Raw genomic sequence first — 25,584 nt, 5'->3', positions numbered from 1 at the left:
TCAACGTTGGAATCCAACGAAGTAAATTCGCTTTATAAAGCCTCATTTGCGTGAGCCAACTAAGAGCGGGGCAAGTGCGAATGTACTGGTGAGTGCGTTCGAGGGTGCAGGAACCAAAATTATGCTCTGAATTGTAGTATAAATTTCATTTTCCAAGATATGCTCCGATCCTTCCGCGGCTGTATCTAGTGTTACAATTTCGTTTTCCTGGGGTAGTAAATAAAAATCACCGGAACCTTGGTATGCTGAAACCCGCGCAGGAAAATGAAATTTATTTCTTCCTTATGCTTCTTTTTTGGAGTTTTACCTTCCGATGTATGTAGGAATACCGACGGGTTGGTTGGGTGAGACGGTGGTATGAAGCAAAATTTGCAGCTCGATTTATCCAGCGTATTATCCGATTGTGGCCATGGCTTAATGGATGCCTACTGCGCGCCGAATCCGAGCGACGCGACTGGACCGCAGAGGGCCGCCTCGGGATAGATCGTAGCGATCCAGCCATCCAGATGAAAGTCTTCGCGCGAGTTCGGCATCGGTGGATAGATCGTGCCGTAAACCTGTTCGTACAGATAGAACCCGTAGCGTGTCGGCTGCCCATCAGCATCGCCATCATCGATGGAGCGCGGTGCAGGGGATAGATAATCTGCATTAAGCAAAGAAACACGTTCGAACATTAACGAAACACAAGGCACGGATTCGCCGATCGATCGTGCGCAACAATGTAGCCATCAAGATGATGGCTGATGAACTGTACTGTGCGTGAAGAGTAGCGAACGAGCGAGGGAAAACGAACAAGTGTCACCGCAGATCGTTCGAATGCTTACCCATCACTGTATCACCATCCATGTATGTCATTCCATTTAGAAATGAAGATTCCTGAAGGAAGATGAGACAAGAGCAAACAGTTTTGCATTAAAAAGGGAAATAGATGTGAGCTTAATTCTCGAGAGGATTGTATTACACTTTTACTGGTTTTGGCGTGTTAAAATTTAAAACAAGTGGATACATCGAGTAATCGATCATGCCTGCCGTAGTGCCTACTTTCAGGCGTGTATTATTATAGCACGGGCCGATCTCAGAGTAACCCTTCATAGATCAGGTGTATAAGTTATCACATTCCGAAATGTTATACGCTTTTCATAAACACACATTCAAGAAACATTATTTCAGTCAATTATTGGTGCAACACATAATGCTCATGATTTTTTACTAAAATAAGATTGGGTCCTGTCCCATATGAAAGGTAAACAACACTGAAAAAAGTGAAAAAATGACTGGCCGTCTCGAAGATCTAAAACGACGTGACCTGCGTGACGAGATGGTGCGCGGAAACGAAACGAAGCGCGGCTAGCCATTTTTTCGCTTGTTTCATTTCATTTCATTTTATTGTACATAAATTGTTTGCCCCGAGGGCTATACAATTGGAACAAAAGCGGGGAACAAGGAAGGATAACGTAGCGGAGAAGGAGACGAAGAAGGATCATGACGTATGGGACACAAGGTGGGAGCGAAAGCTGGCAAGGGACATATTGTAGTCAAACCGATCACTCACGGCATTGAAGGCACGCAGGGCACGCAACCATAAAAAGGACCGGTCTTTCGGTCCTTCCAGTCATAATAACCTCAATTATTTACTTCTAGTATCTCGTATCAGCCAGCTGAACAATATAATTTTGCGAAATAAACGAGATTCAAATATGAAATGCTGTTTCAAGGGTTTATCGGAAGTTGGTATAACTATTATGGGTAATGCACTCTGTTATACCATTTTATAGCATCAGCTTAAACTTATGTTTACAGTGTTTTTGATAGCATTTCAAATATTAATGGCTTAGTTTTGTGTGAAGTATTTCAGAACGAGTAAATACTTGCGTTATATTTGATTTGACAAAATAAAATTCTCCATTAACCCGTTGTCTGCCGTGTCACCCAAAAGCGGGTGACACCAACAAAGGGGGTCCGCAAAGAAAATCCCTTCGACGGCGTGAGTTCGAATCCCAACTGAGACCGGACCCTCCCTTATATGAGAGGAGTGACTATCCACGTACATGATTTTCTGTATCCCTTGGGAAGCCTAGTTATAATCAAATTTGAACGAAAATGATTTTCTAATTAACTGTACTAAAACAGCGAGACAGTCAACGGGTGAAAGTAAATAATCACATCTTCTGCTCTGCCAAACTATTCCGTTTCGAGTTGGAGAATTATGACGCTAGATATAGAGTTAAGATTTGTCGAGACGGATCCGAATAGAGTGTAATAGTAGAATATTTTGCAAACATATCAACAGCAAAACTACCAGTTTTAATCAACGCCATGTACTCGACACAAAAAGCTCATTATTTTTTGCAATTGTAAAACAAATCCATCCACGATGTTTGCTTTGACATACCAGTCTTAACCATTGTGTCTCACCATGATAGCAAATATTTACTTGCCCCCATCGTCCCAATACACGAATCGTTCACAAAAAAAAAAACAAAACAAAAAAAAAGAAGATAAAAGAAAAAAAGGTGCCAACACCATCCGTTTTGTCGAAATAAATCTACACTAGTGTCACGGAAACGGCATGTACATGTACACCGGCCGGAAGTTGGCCTGACCACGGCGGTGCTCAGTGACGCCAGCAAATGACGACAATAAAGGCTGAGTGGCGACGAACCACTTCAGCTCGAGAAGCAAAACACCGCGCAAAGAGGTTCCATCACTTCCATCGGCGCAAGTAAGCCATCCATTTGGTTTACGGCGTCAAACGCCATGCGAAGCTTCGAAATTCCAAACTATAAATTATTTTCCCACCTCTCCTCCTGGTCAATAACTCTGACCGCAACTGAATAAGAAGCGTCATAATTATGATTCTTTTTTTTTTTGCAATGGCCTACCATACATACGCAAGGTAAAGCTAGGTCGTGCCCAGGTTTCGATCAAGTGCTACAATTGGAAGGCCCAAGTGGCCCTCTGCTGGAAGTAATGCTGGATTTTTTTTTTATGTATGTACTTCAAACACTTTGCCGAGATAAACATGCGAACTGCCGAAACCCGAAAAACGAACCGTAATGGACGCGCAATGAAGTTCACGGAGCAAAACTTGTTTTCCAACAGCCACAGTCCGTCCAAGTTGAAGGTCAAAATCCGACGAAAATGCGGCCACCTCTTCGGTCAAGAGAACATGCTGGCCGGACTGGGTATATACTTTCGCTTGAAAAACAGCATTCGCGGTTTTATGTTTACCTTTTTCCGTATCGTTTTATTTTTAGATTTCACATGGCCCCCAAAGGAAAGCGAACAAGTGGGCTCGTTCGGTTTTCAACTATTTAACTGTCGGTCAGATCATCTTTTGGAACTCATTCCATTTAATTCCAGAATGGTGGAGAAGCATGCATGTTCGTATCTATTAGCGAGAGTGTTCTGTTCGAACACCTTGCCAGTTGAATGTTAATAATTTGCGTCGCTGAAACGATGGCGATGACGCGATGTTCTCAGACGCTAAATTTACCATCTTATCTCAAACAAACCCCGCAGGGACTATCTTGCGAATAATAATAGAGTGCTAATTCGTGGAATTCTGAGAATCGATGTATAGAGGAACTCAATTGACCAGCAATATATGTACGCGATTAGATGCCTCTAGGGGTTAAAAAATTCGAACAAAAATTTTAATTTTGCAGTATACTAATTTCATCCAAAAGTCTTTGCAGTAAAATGAACAAAAAAAACTGAATTCCATCTGACACCTATGACACAATCGTTGTTGATGGAAACCATTTCAGGCAATTAGCGATCCACTTTCATTCGGCACCGCTTACGGCACCAACGGTTGTGTTTGAAAAGAAACCGAAATTTAAACACCACAAATTCATCAAAATCCTACGATGCTGCGGCCTAGCTAACTGCTTCGGTCAACAGGTTGAACAAACGGTGCCGGACATAATGCAACGGCAAACAGATGGAACAATAGTTGCACAGGCAAGTTAGTGCACATTGAGGCTCGTTTGTGACGGTTTTGGTGGCTTGCATGGCAACTGGACAATCACAAAGGTCCTATCCACCATCGCCCGTTTGGTGTTTGCCAATAAAACATGCATCAAAAGCGGGTCCGACACTTTGGTGACTTTGTTTTGAAGAACGCGTACCTTATCTATCTTCCCATGGAAGATCAATTGATTTTCGTCGGGTCGCATTGGGAGTTGCTCGAACTCGAACGACAGGTAGATGTCATAAAACTAACGTCTTTCACACGGCACCAACAGGTTTCAACATTAAATTGAACTTTGCGCTCCGTAAATTGGCGAGCTGAGATAAAAACGATCCCACTCCGAATCAATCCCGCGAGGATCGACGATTTCATCAGCTCGCGCAAACGACCAACATGCCAATCAATCGAAGTGGCACAGCACAGCAATCACCGATTCGGGAAGAGTACCTTCTCGACGTCAACGGTGACGCAAATCGTACGCAAACCGTTCCCGGAACACTCTCCAGCTCTACTCACCGGTACGTTTACTACGAGCCACTGGAGATAGAATCTGCGGTCCTCGGTACCTCGTCTTAGGCTGGGTTCGGCAACGAAAACCACCGTGTACAGGTGGTCCGGTTCGGCGTACTCGTAGTACAGCACCGGTGGCACCTCGAACGCTTCCGGTCCTACGATTTCGCCACAGTTTTCTCGCGACAGCACCCAGCCGGAGCGTTCGGCAAGCGCCAGCAGTGGGTTGAAGGCACACGCCGCGATTCGTTCGGCCTGAATTGAGGCCGTGCAGGTCGCCCCAACGGTGGGGGAATTGTCGCCGAACGTTAGCAGGGTCACCAGTAGCGCTAGACACACCGGACGAGCCATCGTGAGGTCTAACAGGCGGCGTCGACGGCGAGATGATTCCTAAGGATGTCGTCGTGCGTGGTCGCGCTTTTCAAGCCATCTTGGCGACAGTTTAAAGCTCACCGATTCCGTGCGCCACCTAGTAATTGGCCCCGGGGAGCTATTTTTCAATTTCCTCGTAATCGCTGATAAGCGTGCGTATGTTCTCGTTCGCTTCGGCTAAATCGGGCTCTTCGATACCTGCAACCATATGTTCCCAGCGAGACGAGCATTAGTCATTATCAATTAACCTTTGAACGGTCGTAACATTCCGTGCTTACCCTCATCAAGGTAATGATGTAGGAATGCTCTACGGTCGTACAGCTGCTGGTACTTGCCGGCGACACGCGACCACGCACCTTTCACGGCCGTGTTGTTCGACAGCACGCACAGAGCCTGATCGGTGCGGGCCAGATCGGAACCGGGTACGGCGATCGGTGGTTGATAGTTGATGCCGATCTTGAACCCGGTCGGGCACCAGTCGACGAACTGAACCGAGCGATTCCGGCGTAGCTCCTGAAGCGAGCGGTTAATCTCGATGGGTGATACTTCACCCCGGTAGAGTAGACAGCAGGACATGTAGCGTCCGGAACGAGGATCACATTTGACCAGCTGATTCGCCGGCTCGAAGCACTGTTGTGTCAGCTGGCTCGTGGTGGGCTGTTCATGGCGTGCCGAAGCACCAGGCACGAGCGGCGCGTACGTCACCAGCGGATAGTGGATGCGTGGGAACGGCACCAGGTTCGTTTGGAACTCGAGCAGATCGACGTTGATGGCACCGGTGAAGCGCAGCGAAGCCGTTATGCACGACACGGCCTGCGCAACAAGCCGGTTCAGGTTGGTGTAGGTCGGCTCCGGCACACCCAAGCTTCGATCGCACACATCGTAGAGCGCTTCGTTGTCCAGCACGAACGTGCAGTCGGTGTGCTCCATGGCGGCGTGTGACGCCAAGATCGCGTTGTAAGGTTCCACGATCACCGGTGACACCCGGGGTGACGGGAAGATGTCAAACTCCATACGGGATACCTTACCGAACTCTTCGCCTAGCCGCTCGAGCAGCAGCGTCCCGAGGCCGGCTCCCGTGCCACCGCCCACACTGTGGAACATCATAAATCCCTGCAGCGACGAGCAACCCTCGACCAACCGCCTCACCCTATCCATGGCCGGTTCGATGATGGACTTCCCGAGCCGGTAGTGACCCCGGGCGAAGTTACTGGCGGCATCTTCGCAGCCCGTCAGCAGCGTGCTGGGATGGAACAGGTCCCGGTACACACCGACACGCACCTCATCCACCACCGAGGGTTCCAGGTCGAGGAGCAGAACGCGCGGTACGCACCGACCCGCACGGTCGCAGCTGAAGAACGCGCTACAGTCTTCCTTGTGCGTGCATTCGCAGAACTCCCCATTAGCATAGATTCCGTGCTCGAGACAGTAGAGTTCCCAGCAGGCGCTGGCCATCTGGACACCGGCCTGACCCACGTGCAGCTGAACGATTTCGCGCTGTTGCGGTAAAAATGGAACAGAACCCGTTCCTTAGTGCGGAAAATAAAAGTCTTATCGCCAAATTTACACCCGGAAATAGGACGGCTGTTGTCTACTGCGCGCGTAGACGGAACTTACACATTTCGCCATTCCGGTCGCCTAGCAGGCTATCGTGTATTCTTTCGCTTTCTGCACCGCGTGCTGATGAATATTTACGGTTTTTTTTTGCAGGCTTCGTTTTATCCCACGGCAAGATTGTTTTGTTTTTCTAACCAGCCACACACAGATTTGGAATATCTTCACGCAACAGAGTGCGCCGCTACGTGCGAATGTTCAACGAAAGGATTTGGAACCGGTTTTACGCCGAAAAAAAAAACGGATGAGCAAACAATACGTCACTGTCGTCGGTATCTCACCGTGCGTTTGTCATAGGCCCATCACATCGTCAACGCCATCGTCGATCCCAGCAGCCCCAGGTGAGGCCAATGTGTACTTGGATGTCGCGAACAAAAACCAAATCCATCAAACCTATGTGAAATGCTAATAGAGAAACAAAAACCAAACCGAAAATGTTCTTTGTCCGTGATGGTCCTGGAGTTCTGAGTGCTCCCCTCCTTTGGAGGTTCGTCGCTTGTGGCCTACCGCAGCCGGCCCAAGTCGTTTGTAAGGTTGCGCGTGTTGGTTTTTCGTTCTACGTGCTTTGAAGATTGTTTGAAATGACGCTTCTCGTGGAGCGTTAGAAAAAAAAAAAATGAACCACCACGTCGTTCGTCAGCGAAATAAATTGAATGGTCATACACACGAAACTACAAACCGCGCGTAATTATCAGTACTCGTTTCGATCTTGCGATGTGGTTGCCAGGAAAAAAAAACGTACACACCTGCACAGATGTGCCTCACGTTATGAAGGCGAGTGAAGCATTTCTCATTCGTTCTGCTTCGCAACCATTGAAGCCGAAATCCAGCATGAAACGTGCTAATGATTTGACGTTGGCAAAGAATAGGTCTTAAAACTATGGGTAAATTATATTTCCAAACTTGTGGCCATTCATAAAGGTCACTTATAGAATCGGTTGCGAGAGATGGAACATGTATTAGTTGAATTTTATCTATCCCATCCATGTTCCGAGGAGTGGATCCAGCCGAGGAGTGTTCGCTTTTATTAGTATGCCAGCTCAACGGGTTTCCAGCCAGACTGTAAAACGATTTCCGTATTGAAGATTTTTGCATATTCCGTTCCAAAACCCGTTCGGTGAAGGTTCATCACTAAAAGTCTGCTAAAATTTGAGACCGAGTTCCCGTCTTAGTAGCGAGTCACTTTCCATACGTTACACATGCTTCTAATCTATTACCAGGAAACCGTCAAATCAAAGGCTGAGGCTCGGAAAGGCATTCGGAGAAGTCAAATCAAAGGCCGAGGCTCGAACAGGAATTCGGAGAAGCGTGTGCCTCATTTGTGCCGTTTTCATTTAAGTTTAACTACCGTTCTCAGAAAACCGATACGATGGGCATTTCGATCACAAACCCCTGCCACATGGTTACCGTGATCGGCCAGCCTCTAGATCAGTGATGTCAAACTCGTTTCTCCTCGCGGGCCGCATTTCCTCCCAAAATAGATTCGCGGGCCGCATTTCCTCCCAAAATAGGTTCGCGGGCCAAACCATATAATTGATTGGATTGATAAAAATATGTTCTTATCAATGTGGTTTTATCTTAACAGACAATCATGTTTTACATTTTCACATTTTTTCATATTATATTACTTCTTATAAAATCTACTAATTTTGAGTAAAAGAGAGGGTTTGGTGCTCAATCGTTTTCCAAATTTTAACGCATTCAAATCAAGTTTATTGAAATATATGTTGTAGTTCAACACTTTTGTGTATTTCGGTAAAGATTTTAGAAAAGTAAAGGTATATAATTACAATAGCTAACTTATTGCTCCACATATGTTATTTTGTTTGGAATGGTCTTGTAGTTCATCACGTTTGTTTTCTATAAACACTATTTATCCACTTGTCTAGAAAAATCTGCGTAAAACCTTTGCTGTTGTCAACCGCTATATGTCGGCGTGATGTGGATCAAAGTTGCATATCACTTTCTTATTGAAATTGTTTAAATTGACAATCGTTCAGTTCACTTGCAATTCGCAGTTCGTGAAACGATTTACATTAAATATTTTGCTATTGAAAGGAAAGCCAATACTCAAGGATCCAAACTTTCGATGTATTGTTTCAAAGGGGTCGCGGGCCGCACCCAATGTTCTTGCGGGCCGCATGAGGCCCGCGGGCCGCATGTTTGACATCCCTGCTCTAGATCATCAGTCCGACCGGTTATTCAAATGCTGCCGGTAGCCTCTGCCAAATAGTTCAATCAACTCGAGCGGCAGCCCTTTTCGGTGGTACCGTTTACCACGTGGTTGGGAAGCACCTCGGTGCCTTAATTTTATTGTTGTTCGTTTGTCGCTGTGTGACTGCTAACCTTGACAGATTTAAAATCGGAACCAAGCACGCGCTTTTACTTTCCCTCAGAGGTTATTGCCTATTTACAGCTCTCCACGCGCGCCAAGGTCGGAAACCGGTTTAGTAGCGATCGATTATGCAACCAATATTCATTCGGACAGAGTACTAACTTGAAAAGGGTCGAAATATTCACGGCTTGCTAGCGGCGTAGGAGTGAGCAGACTTCTCGCCGCTGTAAAGTGAAACCTTTTTTCAGCTCGCCGGATTTTTCGGACACATCTTCACGGTCTATGTGCCTTTTCCTTCATATGCAAAGGGATTTCGCGTGTCGTGTAGGCTCTTTACTACATTAAAATTGAGTCACTATCCCATAAAGTCATAATGTGTTATTTCGTAGCAGTCATTGAACCCTTATACCCACACAACGGATGGAGGAAAAGTGCTTACAATCACTTTTAACCGAACGAATTGGTCTAAAATATATTTATATTGCGTCATAAGCAACATTACCCTTTCAAAACACACGGTTGCATCGGCACAATTTCTCTTGCTGGTCGCACTGACTTGGGAGGCCGGAAAAGGTTCTCCTACTCAAGAGTTCACTTACCGATCTCTGATACATGCTAACAGATTGAGCAAACATGTGGAAAGCCGTAAAAAGATGTCCACCCCGAAACACCGGCTGACGAACGCCAGCGGTGACCTAACGGAGATTTGCACCTCGTTGGGAAAACGCGGACAGCAAACACGTCGAGCATTGGACGTCTTCGAGCCGAAAACACAAAAATCCAAAATTTAAACAACTCGCCAGCCGAATGAGGAAGAGGATTGCTATGCCAAATGGTCAACTTTCATACGAGCATGCCGCAAACCGTAGCAAACATTGCCTTTGGTAGGGGTAAACAATCTGGTCGCATAGTGTAACGCAGACCGGCGAGCATATGCGATTCGACACAGTATGCTACATGTGGACCTTTCTCCCTATCCTTCCCCTGCAGCTTCTCCTTTTTTTGAGGCATAAGACAACCATCGGATCGGGTCAGTTCCAACCCCAACAAGCTTCTGGCAGGCCCAACGAGTGACGAGAGCAACCTCGCGGAAACCATCGAGCACACTTCAACAATGGACTCTAACCCGCGGCCCCGTCAGCCAACGAGCACCTGTGTGTGTGTATGGGTACGGCAAGATCATCATCTCGGTACGACGTTCAATTGCCGCCTCAACACAACCGTGCGCACTGTTTGCCATGTTTAGCGCACTCGGTGGTTCCGATTATGAAGTGTGAACTTCATAAAGTCTCCCACCTCGCGACGGATCCTGTATCGACGGGTTGCGGACCGCGGCAGTAGAGAGGACGGTGTTCCAACAAACCACTCGCTAATCATCGATAGACATTCATCATTTCACCAGAATCATCTCTAGTGCGCGCTGAACCGCGCAGACAGCAGCAGTAAAAGATCTTCGCTCGCGACGGCGTACAGTGCGTCAACTGAGGGCGAGCAGATTTAGGATCTCCTTCCACGCAACGGAAAGGAATAAGGAAACAAGCAAACAGTCTAAAACGAAAACCATAAAAATCTAGCCCCCCGCCTAACATCGGCACAGGCGGTCCGGGGTTGCACGCAAAATTTTCCTCGTCTCGCCATTAAGTCCGCGGTTTCTTCGCGACGTCGTAACGCGACGTAACGTTCAGTGTACAAACAGAACGCGCCCAGGATGGACTTCTACGAGCCGGTCCCACTGGCGTTGGCCTACGGAAACGGCAGTCGGGAGTGGTTCGTTGAGCGATGGAACACCCTGCTGGACACGATCGGTAAGTAAGGTGTCACCTGTTGTGCCCGGACTGTGGACTGTGAAGTTTGGTGAATTCCTTAAACCGAGTGGAAAGCGTGTTAAAAGTGGAAATATGCAACTGCGATTGATATGTGGCTTTTCTTTTCGGGACTTCGGTCCCTAGGGGACGACCAGGAAACGCTGTACGTGTGGGTGTTGGTGTTCTACACCAATGCCATCTACTGGATACTGGGTGGACTGTTTGTGCTGATGGATCTGACCGAGTGGCCCAAGTTTATGCGCAAGTACAAGAACCAACCGGGCATGAACGAGCCGCTGGATTGGGAAAAGTTTAAGAAGGTAATGGGTTCCCAGAGGCCTCAGAATGGGCTTATAGTGCAAGAGCGTGTGTCCTGTCTATGCGAGAGCGTGTGTGATGGTGTACTGTACCTTACTCTTCCCTTTTCCCGGCGTACGTATTTAGCTAGTGAAAACGTTACTCTTCAACCAAACGGTCGTCGGCATCCCGACGGCGTACCTATCGTTCTACGTGAGCCGTAACGGTGTGCCACCGCCGCGGGAGTTCCCGACGGCGTGGACGATGGCGCGTGACTTTGCCGTGTGCATCACCCTGTGGGAGATCACCTTCTACTACAGCCACCGGTTGCTGCACTCCCGCTTCCTCTACAAGCACGTGCACAAGAAGCACCACGAGTGGACGGCCCCGGTGGCCCTGGCCGCCATGTACGCGCACCCGTTCGAGTACGTCTTCAGCGATCTGTTGCCGGTGTTTGCGGGCCCGGCCGTGATGAAGTGTCACGTCGCCACGACCGCTATCTGGTTCGCGTTCGTGATGGTTGACACCGTGCTGGACCACTGCGGGTACCATCTGCCGTTCCTGTCCAGCCCGGAGTCGCACGACTACCACCACCTCAAGTAGGTACACCGGTCAGGCGGGAGGTCGAAGGACGCATCTCAATTCCTTTGTGCCCATTCCTCAGATTTAATCAGTGCTACGGTCTCTACGGATGGATGGACTGGTTCCACGGCACGGACTCGGAATTCCGCAAGAAGAAGCAGTTCCAGCGGCACAACCGCATCATCGGGTTCCAGTCGGCACGGGAGCTAGTGCCGGATAAGTAAGGATACACGTAACGGCTCCTCCTCGTGAGTACCTTCCGAGGGCTCTGGGCGGGACTCGGTCCATTGCGGGACCGCATCCTGCATCGTGTGTCCTTCAGTGATTCGTTTATGATAAGGCATTCAAATCTCCCTACTTTCCTACTTTCCTGCTCCCCCTTCCCTCCCTCCCGTCCCCATCCCTTGTGTATAGTGTTAGAAGAAGTGACTAGGCAAATTGGACCACCTGCGTCCGAACAAGTTGATCGTTGAAATAAACGAAGTATACATTGATTTTTAAAAAGAAACAACCTTAAAAGCTGGCGACTTTGCAAGCAATAAAGTACAAACCGTACCACTTTAGCAAACGCAAACATTTTAATCCGCGATCTCCATTCATCCGAAACACCGATCGTCTGCTACCAACACACACGACTCCAGCACACGGGTGTCCCTGTGCGATCGGCAAACACATTGGCAATGGTTGTTGGTTGGGGTTAGAAGTGGAGTTTGAAGGCCTTCCTTTCGATCAAACACTGCGCCAAATCTCGGTGGCAGTGGACTTGGATTCCTTTCGGCACTGTGCCGTCCGCCGTGGTGTTGCCAAACAGAGTAAGTGAACAGTTTGCCGGCGAAAAAGATGGTCCCGATGATGGTGGTGGTGCAAATGAAATAACCCAACACGGCTTTGTTTTGGATCGCTCTGCCGGAGTATGATCTGGGGTTGGATGTTTAAATATTTTTACAACACCGCCACGCGTGCCACGAGCTAATTTCGGTTGCGTGTGATTACTTTCTGTTTATGGCGGCACATAAAACAATCAGAGTATTGATGGGCATCTAACAGTTCTCGCGCGGCCGACAAGAAACTACTGTGCGGTCGTAAAACACCTCGAGGCGCTGCGTATTCTAGGCACGTTTACGTTGAGCCGTAAGAAGACAATAAAACAAGACTAATTGGATTTTGCTTTCCTTGTGCTGCAGCTTTTTCTTTAGATGTCCAGATGCTTGTGCAAAGAAATTGACAATCTAACTTGAAAAGGTTTTTTATTTCTTTTAAAGTGCATCAGCTTTCGTATTGTATTGTATTAGCTTTTCTTTCCGTCGAATTTGTGGCCTTCCTCCGTAAGCCACTAATGGGCGTTACGATTCATTGAAGGGCTCACGCTACCATTTCGACAACAAACTGCGCAATTTGACATTCAGCAACTACTGTAAACTGTTTTTTATCACATTTATTTTACGGAACACCGCGGCTACGGTTGGCGCCGCCAACAAGTCAAACACACTTCGCTGTTCAGCCCATCGCAAGTTGGCCACCAAAATAGAAGATTTCACATAACCAGGTCAGCTGAGATAAATTTCACTCACTCGTGCCCCAGCGGCGACGCACTCGTGTGGTTCGGCGCCATGTGTTATGAATAATTGCTGTAACGAAGCGGAATGTCTTTATTACTTCACTTGTTTTGCTCGAGACGTAGGACGGGGAAATTGTAAATGTTAATTCATTCACGGGTAGAGCAATATGTTTATTTGTTGTTTTGTTTTGTTTCTTTCGCGACGCCCGCGCTCGGTTTTTAAAAGGAGTTAACTGATTTGCAATCTTATGCGGCATTATTTAATCATATTTCGGTTATTTCATCAATCATACGACGAAAAAAAGAAGAATATGTTTCATACAACTCTCCTTCAATCTTCGATTCTCTGTAGCGGAAGTTGCATTTGTATGAGAAATGTCTTTCTTTATAATCACACGTCTTGTTTGGTCTTTTAATTCAATGTTTATCTATAATACTTAAGGTGCTATCCAGTTTCGATGGAAAATGCTACGCGCAGATTTTAATCTCGGATTTCGTTCCATTTTTTTTACTAAATAACTATAAACTGAAATAATTCTGTATGCACAGCATCTCTTGCCAGTCCTAGTGTCACTTATTTAAAATATTTTCGAAAGACTTATTTCATGCAAAAATATACACGAATTCTATTAATGTATTGAAGGACACATGGTGTATAGCAACTGTGAATGATTTGTTCTTTGAATAGAGATTTTACATAGATTTTCAATTAAATTTTGGTTCAGATATCCATTAGAAAGCTATTCATAACTACAATGTTAATGAACGGGTAACTAAAGATCATCTGATCAACACGAGAGTTAACATTGAACACTGGTCTATAGAGGTGTACATTTCCATTTTCATTGCCTATTCTGTTTCGTTTAGTGAATGTTGAAACACTTGGAAGCCTAGCATGGAAACAACATACATTTTGCCTCACTAATTAGATTCATCAAAAGGCTCGATGCTGTCAATCAATGGTAATGTTTTTCATTGGCGAATACACCTCAGTGGCAACAACGAAACCTTCCGGAGCTTTTGGCAGTGATTTGGCTTTAGATAAACATTGAACATTTGGAAAAGTGTAGACTCATTCCATTCGATTGCCCCTGGATCGTGCGTAGCGTTGCGCAGCATCCAGTTTGGTATTTTTTGGCAAAAAAGAACCCTTCGATTGTGCACTTCTTCAGCGGCCAAAGTAATAACAGTACGTTCGATATATTCCATCGCCGGTCAATCGATTCGTGTTCGAGAACAATTAAGGGTTGTTTATTCTATTCTTCCGCCGCAAACGAGCGATAAAAGTTAGGGCCTCGTCGCAAATGACGTCCGAAGCAAAACGTGCGCCAACGCCGGTCCGGCCGGTACTGCAAAGGACGAAAGCCGTTTACATCGTCTTGGCTGAGCCAAAATGGCTGCCGGTGTTTAATGGCATTTGAATAACAAAACGAACCACCGTTAAAGCAGAAGAGTTTAGCTGAATCCAGTGACCTTCGCGGTCACCGGGGTCGCAAGCAAATCCGATGACAATTTATCGTCTCCCATTCGGATGCTGTGAAACGTCTTATCTGGCATCATGGGCCAGGGTTTGGCAATCTCTGGGCTTTTTTCTATTGGGCGTGGGTAAATTTTTGTCAACTAGTAACATTTTTCAAAATTACTAAAATATTAATTCGTTGCTAATTACTTTATAGAACCTGTAGCTCATCTTTTCGAAATTGCCAGAAATTTCTCCCTTCCTGAAAAAAAGGTTGTCGACTCCTGCTCTGGGCAGGGTACATCATCACTCAAATCCTCATCAACGGTCAAGTGCGTATGTCATTCCCAAAAAGTCCTGCGCATCTTCCATGAGAGTACTTTCCAACTTCCAACAAAAGACGTACACATCGTCGCCTGAGCTACTCTGGGTGTTTTCACCCTAAACATGCTGCGTCGTTTGCAAGCCCCGAATGTTGAACTATAAATATTCGTAGTGCAAATATTATCTCAAACAACACCGCACTCCGCAAACATAGTCTTGTCTTCCCTCATTTCATCGGGACCAAAACGGTTTGTCTTTTTTTTTTTGTTATTGGCGAGATGCTTGTTGTCTTTATTTCGGCGTATGTACTTCCTCGTCGCGTACAATCGGAACGGTCATGACGGCGGTACACACCTCCCTCGCCCGCGGGAGGCTTTCTTAGGTATGGTAGGACCCAAAGGACCCAAGTCTTTGGATCCGAAACGTTTTTTTTTTTTACCTTCGCCAATGATATTCCAGTTTCGGGTATGCAAATATTCTTCGCCGTCCCGGCTGGCAGATGGAACACAGGGCGGCCACGACAGGTGAGTACGCGTAGGTCATGAAGAAAAGGTGAGGTCACTCGGACGACGTGATCTGCCCCGCGTCGCGGTCGACCCCCGGGGGCAGCCATCGATCAGGTTTGCCGCCGTAGTCAACACACTTGAACGGCGAGTAACAAGTGATTATTTTCGGTCGTCACTAAAACCTCCCATCAGCTTCGACAGGGTGTCTCTTGTGCCGCCGTCGTCGTCGCCGTCTTTTCTTCGCCCTCGCCGTCGCAGATACACAGACACACACACGCACCCCCTCGTGCCGTCCCAGGTGAAGACGGTTGGAGACTCATGGGCGCAACCAGAATGGGTCGATGTTTATTATCATCCCCGGACGGATCGATAGTGGTCAGTCGAACGCGGATCGTCCTAAGCGCCGGACGTCTCTCCAGTGTCTAATCGAAGCAGCTAGCTGCGGCCGCCACACGTTGCGCCTATCGGGTCCGGTCAAGGACGTACTAGTTAGTGCGTTTTATCGTCGGCTAAGATGAACCTCTCGAGCGTCCCAGCGCTCGACGCCTGGCCAGCGAACGGTACGGTCGACACGTTCGCGAGTGTTGCGGCACTTCCTCGTGGCGATGGTCCACTGTTCGTGTGGTTCAACCAAACGTGGAACGGCTTTCTCGATCGCATCGGTAGGTCGGACGGTCCGAGGGTGGCGTCACCGGAGGTTACCTAAGCGGTGGCCTCGGCTCGCTGGCTGGCTGGCCCCTCGAGCCCTCGTTTGATAAGCGCCGGTATCTACTCTTTTCACTTTCATGCAACACCACCTCCACCGCCAGGCGATGACAACGTGACGCTCTACGTGGGCTTCCTGACCGTGTACACCTACTCCTTCTTCTGGCTCGTCGGTGGTCTGTTCGTGCTGATGGACCTCACGAACTGGCCGGCGGCGCTGCGGAAGTACAAGAACCAACCGGGCGCCAACGAGCCGCTCGAGTGGGATCGCTGCAAACGGCTGGTGAAGGTGGTCCTGCGCAACCAGCTCCTGTACGGCATCCCGACCACGTACTTTGGGTTCATGCTGCGCTGGATAGTGTTCTTCGAGCCACCGGATCCGCGCGTCCTACCCACGCTCGGTACGATCGTGCGCGACATCCTGGTGTGCATCGTGGTCTGGGAGATCACCTTCTACTACAGCCACCGGTTGCTGCACTCCAGCTTCTTCTACAAGCGCATCCACAAGAAGCACCACCAGTGGACGGCGCCGGTGGCCTGGGCGGCCATGTACGCGCACCCGTTCGAGTTCGTTATCAGCGATCTGCTGCCCGTGTACCTTGGGCCGGCCCTCATGAGCTGCCACGTGCTGACGTTCGTCCTGTGGTTCACGTTCGTCATGATGGACACGCTGGTGGACCATTCCGGCTACCATCTGCCCGTGCTGGGCAGCTCCGAGATGCACGACTTCCATCATCTCAAGTAAGTGTCCGTGTCCCGGGGCGGGAGGCAAACTTCTCGTCCCAGGTGTTAATGATGCACAACAGTCGTTCTGTAGGACAGCAGCTCGGCGTCCTCGTTCGTTGCGCATTCTAGCGATGCTATTAAAAGTGGAAATAGTGAGGATCAATATTTACACTCCGGTGTCGTAGTTACATCCTGTGATCAGCCCCGTGTGATCGATGGGATGTGGTGTATGTCTCCTACCTTCCAACCGCATTAGTGCCCGTCCCTAGCCAAAGTGTTAACAAATTGCAAAGAACTAAAATTGTCCTTTAAAATGAGCACTTCATTTAACACGCGGAAAGCCCCACCAAGTGACGCAAATTGTGGTGCTTACACGTGACAAAGTGAACTTGCGCCCAACGACTCCAATATTCAATGCATATACTTCTTCCCTGAAATTGATGGATTTCCCGAGGGAATCGAATTATGCTAATGAGTATAGCAATCGATCGTTCACTTTACCATTGACGTAGGATTTTTCAAAAAAGTGAAAATATTTTTTGAACAAGTTTGTTTGTACAAAAAAATTCTTACCTATTTCGTTCTATGGTGCAAATATGTTGCGGCTATTACAGATCTTCAGTTTGATTGTGATTTGCGGTAACTTCGAAGTATGTTCGGAGCATTTACTCTAAGTGAAAGTTTCAAATCAAAACATTTAATGTTTGCCGTAGTTACAGAGGTTGCTGTTATGTTGAACTTATGTGGGATATAGTTTTTTAATTATGATTTGATTTTTTCCATAATTCTATATGCTTTTATTCCATACCAACTTAACCCTTTTACATTATAAATATAAATAATATTAAAGACAGATTTGATATACTTTTACCACACCTCTTGAGTCCTTGTCTAAAACCGTATAAAAGCTTCGAAGCCGAACCTTTGTCATAATATGTATGAAAATTTACAACTCGATGCGATCGAAGTTCGAGCTGAGGCTGTCCATTTTGTTTTTCTCTTTATAACCATTTTTTAAACTTTTATCCTTGCGACAAGATGCTTGCGATTCAGCATGACTACAAACCTCATCCATGTCAGCAATTTATCTTGTAGAGGGGGCATTTTGGCAGCTCAAGCAATTTGATTGAGCGCTATAATAATCCCGTCACATCAACCGAATCAATCTCCACTACAAAATTTCATCGCAGACGGACGAAGAGGACGAAGACGTTCGAAACAAACCATCACTTGACTGCTTTGTTTGGTGACAAAAACCAAAGGCAGCATCTGAAGGCTCGCAATTAACTTCCCCGCCATTCTGGAAGCGCTTCTTATAATTTGTACCGCAAACACGGAAGTTTTGACATTATCATCCACAACCAAAATTACGGAACACCAAGAGCTGCATCACTATCATCGAAACAAGTTTTGGATGAAACCGAAATTCATGCTAATCGACAGAGTTGTCCCGGTAGGCCGCACTTATACACCCGACCGGACGCATTCCGTCGTTTATCGTTCGACCCCGGGGCCGCGCCATTCCTGTGTTCTAGCCGCACTCTACCCATCCGTCGGCACGATGATGCCACAAGTCAATATATCGACGGAAGGTGCTGAGAACACCGGAAAGGTCACATTTGCTCAACGAAATACGCCCATTAACACCTGCCTCAGCCACTATTAAGACGTAACGCTCGGCGTTGGGATATCGAGTATGTGTGAAGAAAACAAGGCAATGACGATGAAAATTAAACTAATTATCATCTCACGACGGTTGTTGAGCATGCGGCTTGTTTAGGCTGCGTGCCTGAAGAAGGGTGATCTGAATTCAAATGCATGCTCAGCCCTAGAGGGGGTTAATTTCGTAACACAGATTGCAGGTGACATTATAAGCAGTTTTGGCCAACAATGCATTCCCTTAGCTTCAAGTATCAAACTTTGAAGAATTGAAAACACTACAAAGGCACATGAATTTTAAACTTCACCCAACGGAAGCTGGCCAACAATATTGGCCCACATCCGGTGTGCAAACCTTGACCATTGCTGTTCGCATTAATGTTTCTATTTCAAATGTTTAAATCAAATGCCGCCACTATTCATGAAGGCCAAAGAGTGGGCAAAGCGCATAAGCTTTAGGTACCAGCTTATGAACGAAGAAGATGAGTACAAAAAAGAACAGTGAACTCAATACGGTTATGTTAACGGTAGCAGAAAGTGTTCCATCTCAAAATAAACTCAAAACATATTGCAACATTTTATTGGCACACATGTGTGACATGGTTAACCAAGTTCAAATGGCACTTATTGCAAGTTTGTTGGAAGTTTTAAAATCTTCATCCTAACCACGACCACCATATCACGTAGTGGCAATAGACCTCTGTTTAGCCTTTGTTTTCACGGTATGCACGGTGGATATTAAACAGACCCACTTCTCATGCCTGTGCAACCCGACGAACGACTTCCTCATATGCCGTCCGTCACTGGCCCCCGTTCGAGACCACACCCAAAACGGAATTAATCATTTGATAAATCTATCTGACAGGGTGGGCTGCCCTGAAACTGCCACGGTCGTTAATCGCATCGTTTGCAGCAACTTCAGCATCTATTAGTATTTTATTTGGATTGCTGTTTGCTGGCTTATTTTACACAAAAACGAAGCTACAAGTCAAAATTTCTTATCACACTTACGTTGTGCGATTATATAGAAAGAATATAGAATTTGGTGGACACTACTGAAACATGAGAATTAATTAAAGAAAAACCCGCAAGATCAATCGATCAAGCGTACCACCGTGCAAGGCATCGCTAAGTCAGGCGGAACTAATGATCGTTGCAGAAATATCCTACCCGATGACTATCGGTGGGCTCCGAATTTGGGTTGCAATATCAGTAGCAGGTTAAATGAATAAGAGGCGGAATCGTAGATGGAGCGTTTCGAATGTTTTGTCAAAAAAAACTAATGATTTATGAATGTCGTTTCCTATCCACCATCATAAAATATTGATAGCCAAACATTATTTTAGGAAACATTTAACTACTCACTGCTTATATTACTGAAAAAACTGGAAATCATACTTTTCAGTTTGTTGTAAGGGTATTTGCCCATTAAATGAACTGTGTTCAAGTAATTCTGCTCAGAGTAAGATTGTGTTTAAGCCAACGTTCGAATACTTACAGCATTCAAACCTTTAATGAATGTTGTAACTAAAACAAAAGCAAGTTTTATCTATTTTCAGAATAAAAATTGAACTAACGTAAATTCCTAAAATGAATTTGTTAACATTCAATAATTATTTGAGAGTATTTCAGCGAAACTATAACCGCTATTTAATAGTTTCTAATTGAAATCCTAATTTGATTGGACACGACCGAGATACTACAACAAACAACAGAAGAAAATCACCTGTCACACCGCTCCGGATGTTCGTTTCAAACGTCCTTACAAAAAGAAAAGTTCTTTTAGGCCGGATACTACCTTTCCGCTAGATCTCATTTCTATACGGGAGGGGATACAAATATCTTTGTCCGGTTTTTAGAGTAGCCGAAAAAGGAGTTTTATTGGGGAGAAGAAAAAAAACATCTAACTCGGATCGAACGGATCGCGAGCGTGCTCGACAAGCAAGTCGTGGACTGCAAACACCACTCGAAGTCGCGACATCGGTGGCAGCGAGGGGAGGGGGATCACGCTTGAGAAGTTGAGCCGTACATCGACGACTTCGGATCGAATCCTCCGCCGCGGAAGGCTTCAGTTATGCGTAAGCTGCCAACAGCAGCGCACCTTTTCTTTAGCGATAAGGCGTTCGCCCGTGGGTTCCTATTTCGTGCAAACTTTAACGACGCAATCTTTAGGAAATAGTGCCAGTGTTGCACGCTACTGATTGTGGCTTTCGGCGCTGTTGTGATCGATACCTACCAGTTTCGTGAGACACAAAAGCAAACGCAGTACAAAACATGGATAGCCTACTAGATCTTACGGCGAACGTCACCCTTTTGGGGGCGGAGGAATTCGTGACCCCCAGTGTTAGTTTTATCGAACAGAAATGGAACGCATTTCTAGATATAATCGGTACGGTCTGCACGAGTGCCAACGGGATCTAGTGCAGGTTGGCCGAGCAAAGTGCTTCCTCACCTCATATTTCTGGAGTCCTTATAAGATAGGCTATTTCCGGTTGAGCGATTTGGAACGCAGTGCCGATGGTCAGCATTAGATCCCGGAGACACTAGTGCTTATGTGCAGTGAGCGATAAGTATGGTGAATAATGATGATCCATCCCTTCATTTCCTTCCATCGCCGCCCTTCACCCTACGGTATCAGGTGACGATGTCGACACGCTTTACGTTTGGTTCCTGACAGCGTACACGTACGGGTTCTTCTGGCTCGTCGGCGGCTTGTTTGTGCTAATGGATCTCACCAACAAGCCACGGTTTTTGCGCAAATTCAAAAACCAACCCGGCGCCAACGAACCACTCCAGTGGGATAAATTTGTCAACCTGGTCAAAACCATCGCCTACAACCAGCTGGTGTTCGGTGTGCCGACCTCCTACCTGTCGTACCATGCGCGCAAGTTCATCGGGGCCGACATTCCCGATCCACGCGTGCTACCATCGCCGTACATCATCGTACGGGACGTTATGGTGTGCATCGTGGCGTGGGAGATCACCTTCTACTACAGCCACCGGCTGCTGCACTCGACCTTCTTTTACAAGCACATCCACAAGAAGCACCACGAGTGGAAGGCACCGGTGGCCTGGTCGGCCATGTACGCGCACCCGTTCGAGTTCATTATCAGCGACCTGCTGCCGGTCTACGTCGGCCCAGCCATCATGACCAGCCACGTGTTCACGATCGTCGTCTGGTTCACGTTCGTCATGATGGACACACTGGTCGACCATTCCGGGTATCACCTCCCGGTGCTCGGTAGCTCCGAAATGCATGATTACCATCACCTCAAGTAAGTTGAGTCGACGGGCCTGTCACCGGGACATGTCCCCGAAATAAGCGTCCTTTACGATAAATTTAGATGCGGTAGTTTGAGGCATTATGAGGAGACCCACGGGAAATTTTCGACACAACAGACCACGCCAGAAGTGAATGTACGGTCAGCAAGACCTTGGGGTACTACGTTGTCAGCCTCAAACACTGAACCAGGGTTTTCTGCCTGTGCTCCAGTCGAGTTTTGGCACCAAATGCATTCAAAATGTTTAATCTAGCTTTAAAAGGCTACAACTTGTTTTTCGTTGACATGATTCCAACAATCCTTGGATTAACAAAACCGGATTAGATTTTATTGCGAATTTCGTTCGTTGTTCATGATTAATTTATCTGAAGTTTTGCATGAATTGTTCGACCGCCGCTTGTTAACATGGTTTATTTAACAAAATTGAAAACAAATGTTTGCGTTTCAAAACTGCTCCAGTATGGGCAGGGTGATGAAGAGTTATGAAAGTCTTATCTGTTTTTTTTTCACATCATCATACTAGGAAAACTTTTTTGAATATGAGCTATTATTAACTCACAGAACCCAAGGCTTTTCCCATTTTCAATAACCTTACTGGGGAACATTGGGATGCAATACCATTTTGGTAGCTTCTCAAGCTTTTGATTCACAAACTGGTTTTTACCGATGCTGGCAACGCATCGTTGTGCAGCAGACCGTTTGCATCGAAATTACCTTTAATTCACAGAGTACAAGAGTACTTTCCATTCACCAAAATTTTATACCGAACATCGCGATGTAACGGATGTGGGAAACAGCAAAAATGCGCACTTTTTTACTCCCTGGTATTTTTTAAAACAATCCCCAAAAAACGAGCAGAATATCAAAAATACTTCCGTAACGCGAATGAAAATGAACCAGGAATTGGATAGTGATTGACATGTGCAACAAGCCGAAAATCAAGTTCGACGACATTTTTCTTCACAACCGCGCTGCCAACTTTAGATAGACAGATGATTTCAATCAAATTGGTTTTTTGCATCTTTCTTTGAATGGCTCTTGGTGTCTTGTATGTACATTTTTTTACAGTGTTTGTTTAGGGGATTATATTTTACCTTTCGAAAACAAATAGATGCTGACCAGGTTTTTTTTAAAGCGATCACCAGTTCTGGTAGAATACAGTTTGACATATGAAGGAAATTGAAAACTGAACTTGATTAAAAAGTTTGCACTTCAGAAGTACACCACATCAATGTGAAAAAGATTTAACAAAGTATTATCGTTGCGTTTATCTTGCTCACGGTATGATTAATGTTGATCATGATTAATCCCACCAGTTACCCCTACATAGGTTTGAGAAGGACGAACGTATCTTAAGATATGAAATGCAAGTCATCAAACGAGAACTCTCTAGAACATTCGAATCCAACTCTGCTCCATTCGTACAACGGTCGCCAACAATTGCACAAAGAGGTATCATCTTCGATTTCGCAACTAGCAAAAGGAGAGATTCTTCACTTTCTGGAGTAGGGCACGTATGTTTGCTCTGTTTTAGTTTACACCACCAGTTGATGGTTGATAATGTGGTGAAACTTGTCAATACTACTTAAGGGACCTGATCTTGTCCCTTGCATATAACGGTACCGACCATTCCCCTCGAAAGTTAAAAAGCCGATTCGCCCAAGGTTAATGAGATACCACTTTCCGGAGTGTAAGAGGGTGTTTTTGCTTTGTTTTGTAGTTCACACCCTCAACTTCCATTGGTTGATAATGTGGTGCCACTATCAAGAACACAAAGAGACCCAACCACTACGAGATGTTCTGATGCTCCTAGTTCTTTTCGTACAGTCATGTCCACCAATCGTAATGCCATTTTTGCTTCGTCTTGAAAGCCGATTTCAATCTAACAGGTTTTTGTTCGTAGCGCTTCGCTTTGCAACTTCTTGCATACCTCTTAATTTAAAACACTCTCAGAATGCATTCGATCCACTCAATTAGCATAAACTTGGTGGCGAATATGGAGATGCCACGGCAGCGCGAAACAGGAAAAGTAAAGATAATAAAAAATCACTTTTTAAATATGTGAATAAGAACAAACACATTCTTAGAAATGTCGCGTTAACCTGCTCTAAAAAAAGTGTATGAAACATTTAATACTAACCAGGAACTGCTAAGCCATTTGCAACAAGCCAACATTCCAGTTTTGACGACGTTTGTCGTTGTGGTTTAGAAGAAAAAACCAACTTTGCAAACTTTAGAAGAAGAAAGGATCCCAATAGATAGTTTGTTGCCTTTCGAAACGGCTTTGACTGGTTGTGGACGTTTTCTACACTGTTAGTTTATCAGATTAAGTTTTGCATGGCAAAAACAAAGGAATACTGCTGCTTTTTTATGTCTAGAATGAATGTTCAGCCAATTCATTTTGACGGACTGGACACCTGTGGACTGGAAAGGTCTTCCGTAACATAAATATTTGTTGGAAGTCTTTTCCTACCAACCAGCCGCAAGAGACATTTTATAACGTTTCTAATATTGTTTTTTTGATTCACATAATAGGGTCACCGCCAAGGCTACCGGTGACCCCGCCAGTGGCTTGTGACGACGCGTCACGTATCCGCTGACGGCGCAGAATCGCTAGATGCTCTTTTCGATTCATCTCTGCGCTGAAAATACCGGTCAATCATGACGGGCCGACGTGACGCTCACGAAATACGAATCGCGAGGAGGGGGCGCACTCGACCAACCTCCTATCGGCCAACGCACGGTCGGTCGGTGTCGAACCTTGGTTGCACCGAATTCCCTTTCCACGGTGGGCCTAACCTTACACCTAAACAGACCTACTAAACCTAACCGGACCGGGCAGCGCGCTACTGCTGGGCGATCTTCGCTCGGTAAGGTCGGCGGCTTTTTGGGGGGCCCGGTTTCACAACATAATTCATCCCCCGAACGCTCGAACCTTCCGAGACTTGTCCCAAGCCCTACAGAGTAGTCTTAGCATGACAGCGGTGCCGTGGAATGCAGCACGTAGTGGGTGTTTTATGTAATTTTTAATTCTTACAATCTCCCGAGTGAAAAGTGGTCGCGAATCAAACCCTTCGCCGATTTTTGTGGCTTAGGACAAAAAAGCCGCAACCTTGGTATTTCTTTCACACCCCAAGCTCGGATGAAGTCGGTTTGACCATCGTGGCCAGCATTCGTAATAAAGCACGGCTTCACCAGCACGCAACAACAGCGCGTTCCCCGCACTAATCGTTAGATCACCGAACGAACCGCTGAACTTCGAAGTCTTCGCCGACAAAAAAAAAAAAAAACAATCACTTTCTAATTACTGTTTCTATCTTTGTTTTTTCCTCTCTTTTATTGTCCTTTTCTTCTCCAACGGTCAACTCCGACCGCAACGCATCCACGGCCGAACGTATGTTGGCGAAACCGAAAACTAAAACGCAACCTCCGCCCCCCCGCCAACACGTTGGACACGTGAACCGGACGGCGCAACCCGAACCCAGGTTCAACCAGTGCTACGGTCTCTTCGGCTGGTTGGACGGACTGCACGGGACGGATAGCGAGTTTCGCAAGAAGAAGCAGTACCAGCGGCACCACCGTATCTTCGCCCTCAAGTCGGCCCGCGAACTGGTCCCGGAGCACTAGGGGTGGAAGCGGGAAGCGGGGTTTGGGTTCACGCCACCAGCTCCAGGAAGGATGCTGCACCCCCGTCGGACCCTGCGTGCCCGGGGCCCACCGATATCGAGAGCAGTGTGCGCGCCAACACCGACCTTCGGTAGCAAGGTCGTGTCCGTTACGCGCCGGTGCCGGGTCTGTGGGGTGGGGGGGAAAAGGGGAGGAAATGTTTCTAATGTACATTGCGCTTTTCCTCCGGTGGGCCACCTTTTCGCAAC

At 46.5% G+C, this 25,584-nt stretch overlaps 5 protein-coding genes across 5 annotated transcripts; 3 read left to right on the top strand and 2 right to left on the bottom strand.

Annotated features, from left to right (window-relative positions):
* Positions 1 to 425: 425 nt before the first annotated feature.
* Positions 426 to 4,837, bottom strand: LOC131284464 (uncharacterized). The gene is made up of 3 exons (XM_058313324.1): positions 4,493 to 4,837; positions 825 to 876; positions 426 to 643 (listed from the first exon to the last, which is right to left on the bottom strand). Exons 1-3 carry the CDS (start codon positions 4,835 to 4,837, stop codon positions 426 to 428), a joined length of 615 nt encoding a protein of 204 aa, XP_058169307.1.
* Positions 4,838 to 4,976: 139 nt separating this feature from the next.
* Positions 4,977 to 6,487, bottom strand: LOC131284463 (tubulin alpha-4 chain-like). Its single transcript, XM_058313322.1, has 3 exons — positions 6,454 to 6,487; positions 5,137 to 6,387; positions 4,977 to 5,056 (listed from the first exon to the last, which is right to left on the bottom strand). The coding sequence occupies exons 1-3, from the start codon at positions 6,485 to 6,487 to the stop codon at positions 4,977 to 4,979; spliced, it is 1,365 nt and encodes a 454-aa protein (XP_058169305.1).
* Positions 6,488 to 10,515: 4,028 nt separating this feature from the next.
* LOC131284462 (fatty acid hydroxylase domain-containing protein 2-like) lies at positions 10,516 to 11,715 on the top strand. The gene is made up of 4 exons (XM_058313321.1): positions 10,516 to 10,612; positions 10,757 to 10,932; positions 11,057 to 11,508; positions 11,574 to 11,715. Exons 1-4 carry the CDS (start codon positions 10,516 to 10,518, stop codon positions 11,713 to 11,715), a joined length of 867 nt encoding a protein of 288 aa, XP_058169304.1.
* A 4,137-nt stretch (positions 11,716 to 15,852) lies between these two features.
* On the top strand, positions 15,853 to 16,788 carry LOC131284461 (fatty acid hydroxylase domain-containing protein 2-like). Its single transcript, XM_058313320.1, has 2 exons — positions 15,853 to 16,000; positions 16,148 to 16,788. Exons 1-2 carry the CDS (start codon positions 15,853 to 15,855, stop codon positions 16,786 to 16,788), a joined length of 789 nt encoding a protein of 262 aa, XP_058169303.1.
* Positions 16,789 to 20,702: 3,914 nt separating this feature from the next.
* On the top strand, positions 20,703 to 25,336 carry LOC131288825 (fatty acid hydroxylase domain-containing protein 2-like). Its single transcript, XM_058318002.1, has 3 exons — positions 20,703 to 20,817; positions 21,067 to 21,703; positions 25,195 to 25,336. Exons 1-3 carry the CDS (start codon positions 20,703 to 20,705, stop codon positions 25,334 to 25,336), a joined length of 894 nt encoding a protein of 297 aa, XP_058173985.1.
* Positions 25,337 to 25,584: the final 248 nt, after the last annotated feature.

This window comes from Anopheles ziemanni, chromosome 3 (genome assembly GCF_943734765.1).
Source record: "Anopheles ziemanni chromosome 3, idAnoZiCoDA_A2_x.2, whole genome shotgun sequence".
Classification (NCBI taxonomy): domain Eukaryota; kingdom Metazoa; phylum Arthropoda; class Insecta; order Diptera; family Culicidae; genus Anopheles; species Anopheles ziemanni.
This window is presented reverse-complemented; position numbering and strand designations above follow the sequence as displayed.

Bases quoted from the DNA above. Each gene is read 5' to 3' on its own strand.
- LOC131284464 (XM_058313324.1), bottom strand. From the start codon at position 4,837: ATGGCTCGTCCGGTGTGTCTAGCGCTACTGGTGACCCTGCTAACGTTC. The intron at 877-4,492 runs GTGAGTAGAGCT...ATCTTCCTTCAG, and splicing joins GGCTCGTAGTAAACGTACCG to GAATCTTCATTTCTAAATGG. The intron at 644-824 runs GTAAGCATTCGA...TGCTTAATGCAG, and splicing joins GGATGGTGATACAGTGATGG to ATTATCTATCCCCTGCACCG.
- LOC131284463 (XM_058313322.1), bottom strand. From the start codon at position 6,487: ATGGCGAAATGTGTAAGTTCCGTCTACGCGCGCA. The intron at 6,388-6,453 runs GTAGACAACAGC...TTCCGCACTAAG, and splicing joins AAGTTCCGTCTACGCGCGCA to GAACGGGTTCTGTTCCATTT. The intron at 5,057-5,136 runs GTAAGCACGGAA...ATATGGTTGCAG, and splicing joins ACATCATTACCTTGATGAGG to GTATCGAAGAGCCCGATTTA.
- LOC131284462 (XM_058313321.1), top strand. From the start codon at position 10,516: ATGGACTTCTACGAGCCGGTCCCACTGGCGTTGGCCTACGGAAACGGC. The intron at 10,933-11,056 runs GTAATGGGTTCC...GTACGTATTTAG, and splicing joins ATTGGGAAAAGTTTAAGAAG to CTAGTGAAAACGTTACTCTT. The intron at 11,509-11,573 runs GTAGGTACACCG...CCCATTCCTCAG, and splicing joins CACGACTACCACCACCTCAA to ATTTAATCAGTGCTACGGTC.
- LOC131284461 (XM_058313320.1), top strand. From the start codon at position 15,853: ATGAACCTCTCGAGCGTCCCAGCGCTCGACGCCTGGCCAGCGAACGGT. The intron at 16,001-16,147 runs GTAGGTCGGACG...CTCCACCGCCAG, and splicing joins CGGCTTTCTCGATCGCATCG to GCGATGACAACGTGACGCTC.
- LOC131288825 (XM_058318002.1), top strand. From the start codon at position 20,703: ATGGATAGCCTACTAGATCTTACGGCGAACGTCACCCTTTTGGGGGCG. The intron at 20,818-21,066 runs GTACGGTCTGCA...CTACGGTATCAG, and splicing joins CGCATTTCTAGATATAATCG to GTGACGATGTCGACACGCTT. The intron at 21,704-25,194 runs GTAAGTTGAGTC...ACCCGAACCCAG, and splicing joins CATGATTACCATCACCTCAA to GTTCAACCAGTGCTACGGTC.